The sequence below is a fragment of the Glycine max genome, chromosome 5, assembly GCF_000004515.6.
Source record: "Glycine max cultivar Williams 82 chromosome 5, Glycine_max_v4.0, whole genome shotgun sequence".
Lineage (NCBI taxonomy): Eukaryota > Viridiplantae > Streptophyta > Magnoliopsida > Fabales > Fabaceae > Glycine > Glycine max.
Genome location: NC_038241.2, coordinates 27,884,532 through 27,893,430, shown reverse-complemented (window position 1 = coordinate 27,893,430; position 8,899 = coordinate 27,884,532). Strand labels below are relative to the sequence as shown.

At 34.1% G+C, this 8,899-nt stretch overlaps 1 protein-coding gene across 3 annotated transcripts; it reads left to right on the top strand.

The window, feature by feature from the left end:
- Window positions 1-577: 577 nt before the first annotated feature.
- LOC102666919 (BTB/POZ domain-containing protein NPY4) lies at window positions 578-7,783 on the top strand. 3 transcript variants are annotated; one of them, XM_006579875.4, is made up of 5 exons: window positions 578-824; window positions 946-1,117; window positions 3,468-3,537; window positions 4,236-5,411; window positions 6,749-7,783. In XM_006579875.4, the coding sequence occupies exons 2-5, from the start codon at window positions 1,056-1,058 to the stop codon at window positions 7,325-7,327; spliced, it is 1,887 nt and encodes a 628-aa protein (XP_006579938.1). In that variant the 5' UTR covers window positions 578-824; window positions 946-1,055; the 3' UTR covers window positions 7,328-7,783. The 3 variants fall into 3 exon arrangements, with proteins under 3 accessions (XP_006579938.1, XP_006579939.1, XP_006579937.1); XM_006579876.2 differs by having other exon boundaries at window positions 674-824; window positions 961-1,117; XM_006579874.4 differs by having other exon boundaries at window positions 750-1,117.
- Window positions 7,784-8,899: the final 1,116 nt, after the last annotated feature.

Below are 8,899 nucleotides of genomic sequence, written 5' to 3'. Positions count from 1 at the left end.
GGGCCCATGATATTCATACTCTTGTTTTGATCTTCTTACCCCTCACTGTCTTTTGTAATTTTTTTTATAAACACGAGTTCAATAGTGCCTCAACTACCAATTTTTTATTTTTTAATTTTTAATTAAAAATAAGAAATAATTAAAATATTAAATAACTGTCACATATTTGAGGATTTTATTTTTTCTAATAACTGTATTTGAGAAGTTATTTGTAAATCTAGTAACTATTTGATTCAAAAGTGGTTTTTAGAATTAGTTAGAGGGTAAAATGATCTAAGGAAATGTGTATATCAGATAGGAATAATTGTCTTTGTTAATAGTTATAAATACCATTGATAGAAACTAGTTTTAGTTGATTACCTTATTAAAATACTTAACAAAAACTTATTTGCTGCGTATTTTGACATGACGGAAATTAGTTTTTGTCATATCAACCACATGTTAAAAAAATGAAAAGTTGTCAAAAAAGAAGCAATTCAGTGTAGATGACAAAATTCACATGGAAAAGGAAATAAAAGACAAGGAAGAATAATACTTATAAAATAGAAAGTAACAAGATATTTGAAGAAGATGTGGAGAAGTTAAGGGTGAGAGTAAAGAGGTGCCAGGGAATAGTGGGAGTTGCAAAGAAAGAGTTAAAATAGGGGGTGAGAAGATAAAAAAAAGAAAAAGGAACGTGAATGTATCATGGGCCTTTTAAGCTTTTAACAGCTACTTATATCTCTGAGGTCTCTCTTTCGTTTCAAGTAAGCAAAAGAAAGAAAAAACATTTTTAAAAAAAAACTCTCTTTTGGCACGCTTACTGGCCTCGATTTGTGTAAAAAGTAAGTCTTAATAGGAAAAAAAATATGCCATACTTCTATATGATCCTCCTTTCGTGACTATGCAATTTAGCAAGTTTTCACATTCTGTTTTTTTTTTTTTTTAATCTAAATTCTTGGTCAGTGGGTTGTCTTTCAGAGGTGGTGACATAGGTGTTTGCAGTTGCAGTAGAACCTAAGATTTGTGCCCAGATAGAAAAAAAAAGAGCAACATAGTCATTTCCTTTGACCAAGATGAAGTTTATGAAACTTGGATCTAAGCCAGATTCTTTTCAGAGTGAAGGGGATAATATCAGGTATGAATTCAATCTCATCTCTCTACTTAGAACCCCACTTCACATGTGATGCATATGAAAAAAGTTACTTTATTTGCCCCTTTTCCCTCTTTTTTCCAGCTCTTGCTTGGTATTCTTGTGTTTGATGCTTGCCTACTCATTTTCCTTCCAAATCCCAGTATTGGTTTCTTTTCAGTTTTGTTCCTCTTAATATTTCATTATTCTTGTGTTTTTTTTCCTCTGCTGGGCCTCTGTGCAATCAATCAATAGGCATCAAAATCAAATCACTGGCAGTTGACTGGTAGTTTCAAGACTTTCTTTTTGGTGGACTTTTCTTTGTTTTTCATGTAGATAGAAAAATGATCAGTTTTGGACGTTTATTCTCAAGAAAATAGATTGGACAATAATTTTATCTTCATAGTGATTCTTAAAATCAGAAGCTATCATTTTCTAGCATGAAGATGCTGACTCCAGATTTATACAGGATTTGATCTCTGCTTTGCTGTTCCTGCATTTATCATTCTATTATCAGATGGTGATTGATTTTAGCTTAAGTGAATTTAAGGTGGATTTGGTTGAATTCCTCTTTTTTCTTTGTTTTTATATATCACCGGAGGATATGCTACCATCTCTTCAGTTATTTTCATTACCTTTCTAAAATTCATCGGAATAAGGTTTTTCTCTGACAAGACTGATCAATGTTTTCAGTGAATAGTATCAAACTAGTATGCAGTTCTGGTCAGATGCGTGTTTGGACTTCGGGAAAAAAATATATAGAAATAAAATAGTATTCCATTACTAATGAATTCTAGTTTGAAAGTTTTTAGGAATGATATTATTTTAAGTTTCGATTTATTAGCGCTTAATTTTGTGTGCTATATTCTAGGATTTGTAACTATTATCACATTTTCTATAATCATTTCATGTGAAATTGAATTCTTTTCAATTCTTTCCATTAGTTGGATATGGTATCTGACATTGCTTCTTGTCATTTAAATGACTGGGTGTAGTCTATACTTAGTAGTGATCATCCATTTTTGGAATGATATTTATTTAAGGTTCAATTTCAATTCATTTGCAAATAATGTGTTGTATTTGAGGATATGCCAATCCTCTAACATCTTATTATAATCAATTCTTTCCAGTGGCTGTGAATTGGATGTGGTATCAGCCATTGCTTCCTTTGTCATTTAATTGACAGGCTATACTCTATAGTTTGCCACTTTAGTTTTCCTGTTATATCAATTTTCTGAGTTTCTTTCCCGTTTTTTTCACAAACAAAAAGTGTTTTTGTTAGAGAACATATTCAGGTATAAATAAAGGAACAAATCCATATATGTTTATGTATTGTTGTGTTATATGTAAGGACAAAGCAAAAATAAACTGGGAAAAATATGGACAAGCTGAAAAATAGTAGACTGTAGTTTATAACTGCAAGCACACAATTAGAAGCATGTTACTACTCTTTATATAGAGCTAAAGCATACTGAAAATTAGTAAAAGAAAGACCACAAATCAGTGCTCTGACACTTAATTATTTATTAACATCCATAGCTGAAGAACTAAGGCATTTTCCAACATGTATAGATATATATTAGTAAGCAGTTTACTATTTGCATACTAATTTTACATGGAAGCTACATTTAATGGTGTAAATAATAGAAATATGATTAACATAAGCCTGTAAGCTTTTTGGTTATGTATGAGATTTTACACACATGCACATGTGCATGCTTACACACACACACAAATGCATGTGCATGTATGTGTGTGTCTAGGTGAAAATCATGAGGGCTAATAGGAACTGTCTTTCTTTGTAGAAATCATACAGGTTTATAGGAACGTTGTCTTTCTTTGTTTCTACTCATGGTGTTAATTTTGGAGCAAATGTCAGAAGTCTGAGTATCTTCAATGTCCATAGAAGAGTCTTGATCTTTTAATGAAATTATCTGCTGGAAACTTATCTAGAAATCATCAAAATTTCCACCCTTGCAATGTATGGTTTATATCCTGTTTGTACTTTTATGCAGACACAATGAATTATACTCTTCTCATCTATCCCATTCACCTTTGTCTATGGGTATTAATATATAGAACTTGCATTGAGTGGCAATATTTGGTTATCTGTGGGTTCTATGCTTTCACCATATTTAATGGACAACGGAAATCCATGCATATTATTATTTCAGTAATACCAATAAAAAAGAGATTTTATGATCTTTCCATTGTGCATGCAAGAGAATCTTAAATACAATAATTTGCATGCCATATTTTTGTTTATGCGTTCAATGGATTTTTCTTGTGATTTTTTGTTCCTTCTTGATTTGTTTATTTCATTTAAAATTAACATGTACCACCATATTTTTGTCAGGTATGTGGCAGCTGAGTTGGCAACTGACATAGTTATTAATGTTGGAAATGTCAAATTTCATCTCCATAAGGTAAGATTCAATCTTACATTGAGGTGATGTAGTAATCGGTATGTAACTCACATTTTTCATGTTAATTAGGGCATCTCTTGATCCTTTAATAGAAAGAAAAGTATGTAATTCAATCCTGATGTTGTGGATATGAAGGATAATCATCTTCATATGTCCTCTCAATACTACTAAAAGGGGGAACGAGGGGTCAAATGCTGTTTTAAATTAGTCTAATCCGTTCTTGCATCTGTAACAGCATGGAAATTCATGTTCTTAATATATCATGAAATATTAGTTCAGGTAGAATCAGATTATGTATGTCAATATGTGTTTAAACTCTTCAGGTGACCAAGTTGATCAAATAGTTTACATTTTACAAACTGTTCTTGGTAGGTGGACACTTGGATTGTGTATAGCAGTCAATCAAAAACCCTTAATTGGATTCCAATTTCCTCAACAGTTTTACCTACTTTACTGTGCTAAGTGAATAGGTGATTGGTTTATTGAATACAACATTGTTTGCATGGTTGGTATTTCTCTTTCTGTATTTTGAGAAATAACTGTGCTTTTTATTTTTTCCAAAAGCCTTGTAAGGAAGTTGGCAAAAAAAAAGTGTTTATTTCCTCAAAATAATTTAACCCAGACCTGCAGGTCTGATTATGAACTTTTATAATACTTTCTATTATTGTTTGTGACCTTAAGCTGCTCTATATATGCAGTTTCCTCTTTTGTCAAAAAGTGCACGCTTCCAAAAGCTGATTACAAACACTAATGAAGAGAACATTGATGAAGTCCACATCCATGACATTCCTGGTGGACCTGCTGCTTTTGAAATATGTGCCAAGTTCTGTTATGGTATGACAGTCACTCTTAATGCATACAATGTTGTTGCAGCTCGCTGTGCAGCAGAATATCTTGAGATGTATGAAACTGTTGAGAAAGGCAATCTTATCTACAAGATTGAAGTCTTCCTCAACTCCAGCATTTTCAGGAGTTGGAAAGACTCGATTATTGTTCTTCAAACTACCAAGTCTCTTCTTAAATGGTCTGAGGAACTTAAGGTAGTGAGCCATGGCATTGACTCCATAGCTACCAAGGCTTCACTTGATACATTAAAGGTGGAGTGGTCATACACCTATAACAGGAAAAAGCTACCATCTGAAAATAGTAATGATCCTCACTTCAGTAGTGTGAGGAAACAACAATTGGTTCCAAAGGACTGGTGGGTGGAGGACCTTTGTGAGCTCCAACTTGATCTTTATGAACGAGTTATAACAACAATTATAGCAAAAGGCAATGTTTCTGGTGCTGTAATTGGAGAAGCTCTAAATGCTTATGCATCAAGAAGGATGCCTGGCTTCAACAAGGGTGAGATCCAAGGAGGAGATATTATAAAGGATAGATTACTGTTGGAGACCATAATCCGAATATTACCTGTGGACATGGGCAGTGCCTCTTTCAGTTTCTTGGTGAAGTTATTAAGGGTAGCTATTCAGTTGGAATGTGAGGAGTTGGAGAGATCTGAACTGATTAGGAGAATAGGCATGTGCCTTGAGGAGGCTAAAGTGTCTGATTTATTAATTCGTGCCCCAGTTGGTGACACAATTTTTTATGTTGATATTGTGCAAAGGCTAGTGGAAGAGTTTGTAGCATGTGGTCAACAGGTTCAGACGGACTCTCTGTTGGAAGATGAATTTCAGGAGATCAGAAGCCCCGGGATGGTATCAGACCCTTCTAAGGCTAAGGTGGCAAAACTGGTGGATGGCTACCTTGCTGAGATTGCACGTGATCCAAATTTACCTCTTGCAAAATTTGTTAATCTTGCTGAATTAGTATCAAGCTTTACAAGAGCATCTCATGATGGCCTTTATCGTGCCATTGACATGTATTTAAAGGTAAATCCCTTGTACTTTAAGTTAGCCTGTCAGCTGTGTAAGTAGTATATACTAGTTACCTTCATTGAAACATATGCTACCTTGCTCATATTACTTCTTTAAGGAGATTTTCTAATACGCTAATATTAATGAAACTCTGTGCATTACTACATTTATACACATTTTATCTTTCTCATATTACCTCCAGGGACGGATCTGTGTGTATGCCCCCCCCCCCCCCCCCCCCCCTCCCCCCCTAACTTTTTCTTAATTTTATTTTTTAATGTACATAATATTTTTAATTTAGATAATTATTTTTTAAAAATTAATTGTAGAAATAATTATATTTAAATGTTACTTTTTCTTATTAATTTCTTATAAAATAATCAATTATCTTTTTATAATTTTGTTGTAATGATAATGGCATTATTTCTTTTCTAAAACAGATTTTCTATTTCCTTTTTAATAGATTTTGTTGTAAAGATAATACATTTTTTATGTTTTAAACAAAAATATTTGAGTATTATTTATTTTTATTTTTAATAAATTTTGATTTTATAATACTTTTCTTCTATTTAATGATTATAAATTATAGCACTTGCAATCAAAAGATATTATTAATCTTCCTATATATCGATTTGATTATAATTTATTTGAGAATTTAAAATTATTTATTAACCTTTATTGATGAGACGAGCTTAATTATGAACATTATATAAAATATTGACAACTTGAATTTTAGACATATTAACAAATATACTTTCTTCTATTAGTTATATCGCTAAATTCTGTTTTTATCTTGATTTTATTGTCATTGTGATACTCCAACATGCTTCTAACATTGAGTGGATAGTGAAGACACATTATTGACTAAACTTTGAAAAAGTAAAGATATTAATTAGAAAGTAAATGTTGATAGTATGTCAAATGACATTTGTAATAGATTTTATAAATGTTTAGTTTGCCTTCTGTGTGAGGATATTTCTATTATATGTCATTGAATTATTTTGAGAAACACATATGATTAGTTTTCGTTTAATTAATACTTATATATTTGTTAATTAGATACTACTATATTTTAATTTTTGAAATGGCCCCCCTAATATTTATTTCTGCATCCGTCCCTGATTACCTCCTCCAAGTAGATATGTCAATAGGCTTATGGAGTAATGAACTCTCAACTACATTGTTTGTTACAGGAGTGTGATGGCTTTTCATGTAGTCCTGATATATTATGTCAACATCAAAGCCTCCAAATTGGCTATCCTTGTTGATTATATGAAAAAAAGTATTAATCCCATTGACCCTAAGGTCCTTAACCTTATTTCCAAGTTGACTAAGTGTTTACTGTCTTACAGGAGCATCCTGGAATCAGCAAGAGCGAAAGGAAAAAAATATGTAGGTTGATGAACTGCAGGAACTTATCTGCAGAGGCTTGCATGCATGCTGTGCAGAATGAGCGGCTTCCCATGCGTGTTGTTGTGCAGGTTCTCTTCTTTGAACAGCTGAGAGCTACAACATCTTCAGGAGACAACAGCACACCAGATCATCCTGGGTCTCTCAGGGCCTTTCTTCCTGGTGGATCTCATGGGAGCTCAATGTCTACTATAACAAACACAGAAGAGGAATGGGATGCTGTGGGAACAATGGAAGACATAAAATCTCTGAAAGGGGAAGTTGATGCACTAAAATTATCCGGTGGAACCGGCAGAGCCAGCGGCAGAAAAGACAATAACGGTGATAAAGGCAATGCCGACAATGTTGCTGCCAGTAAAATGAAAGGCTTCATATCAAAGAAGATACTCTCTAAAATTTGGTCTAGCAAAGAAAAAAGTGGTGATCTAAGTAGCTCTGATACTTCAGAGAGCCCTGCTTCTACTGTTGTAGAGGAAACAAAATCTACCCCATCTAGAAGTAGGAGGCATTCAGTATCTTAGACCATGTTATGCAGACTTTAGAGCTCCATTCAGTTACTGTATAATCATCTCACTAAAGTAGCATCAGGAGTCAGAGGACACTGACATCATATTCCAGCTGATACTTCAATGAGTTCTATGTAACTGAGCAAATGTTGGCACGTGGGCTAAAAATGAAGCACCAAAAGTAATATTTTAACTGTGGCTATATCATACTCCTAGGGTTGCAATCAGCCATTACTGATCTTTAGGTTAGATGGCTCTTGTGAGACCCAGTTTTGATTATTGGAAACTGGCTTATGAATGCCAGCATTTGTAACCTTAAGTTTTAAAGGGAAAAAGGACTTAGAGGATATCTAGAACCAATTGCTTAAGGAGTAAGGAGGGTGCAGAGTTTGAAAGGCTTGTGTTGGGAATATTACTTAGCATTTTGATCCGTCATTAATGTTCATTTGAGCAGTGGTATGGGCTGCAAAACCTATTGGACTTCAAATTTACCATTCTTGAAACCCAGATACGGATGGCAGCAGGACAGGTCGGGGTGGGTTTGTCTATCTCCATCCTAATCTCCATCCTCACAAAAGGCACGGTGGGTTGGGTTTGGCTTTATAAAAGACGGGGTGAAAAATGGAACCTAACTCCATCCTCATCTAGTTTTATAGGATTTGGAGAAACTCCTAGGAAATCCATTTCACATTTTTAAAAAAATAAAATTTATTCATATACTTTAAATAAATCACAGATTAAGTTATTGATTATATTTTAATTCAATCAATATATAATTTAGGCTTAAATATGTTTTCATACCTGAAAAATAGATCGTTTTCAGATTATTACCTCAAATTCACTTTTGGTCAATTACGTACTTGAAATTTTTTTTATGTTTTAACATAGTATTCATCATTAATCTCATTTTGTTAAGTGATGATGTAACAGACAGAATGTTACATCATCAAATTTAATTACTGACACAGTCAAATTAAAGTCATGTCATTATTTATTATTTATTTATTTTTATAATCAAATTATTATATTTAATTAACTAATAAGATTTTTAAAAAAAACTTCCTCATCTCCCTCCTCTCCTTCTCCCTCTTCTCACCTTCCAAGTTTGCCAAGTTCGTCGTCGAGGGCCTGTAGACATCCGTCACAAATGCACCGCATGATTCCTCCACATTCCGCATGTTCGCTGCGAACGTTGCCACCTCAATCCTTGTGACAGGGTGAATTGTGTTGCGCACCTTCTCCAATTTCTCCATCGACCGCGCTAGAATGGAGATGCATGCTCCCTTAGTTGCGACGCAGTGCACCAATGCCAGTCTAATGCCGCTCGATCCACCTGTAATGAACACGTGTCAATAAAGCTATTGTGGCCGAGGTGCGTGGAGAAAGAGTTGGTGGTGAGGCAGTGCGACAAGGAGGTGGTGGCCGGAGAAAGGGGTAGTTTGGGTTTGTGGTGGAGGAAGAGGGTGAGAAGGAGGGGTTAAGGGAGAAGAAGAGGGAGTGATTAGGCGTTAATGACGTGGAAAATTTGGGTACGTGTCAGTGTCTATGCTTGATGACGTGACATTCTGTCTGTCACATCATTACTTA

Bases quoted from the DNA above. Each gene is read 5' to 3' on its own strand.
- LOC102666919 (XM_006579875.4), top strand. From the start codon at position 1,056: ATGAAGTTTATGAAACTTGGATCTAAGCCAGATTCTTTTCAGAGTGAA. The intron at 1,118-3,467 runs GTATGAATTCAA...TATTTTTGTCAG, and splicing joins AGTGAAGGGGATAATATCAG to GTATGTGGCAGCTGAGTTGG. The intron at 5,412-6,748 runs GTAAATCCCTTG...ACTGTCTTACAG, and splicing joins CCATTGACATGTATTTAAAG to GAGCATCCTGGAATCAGCAA.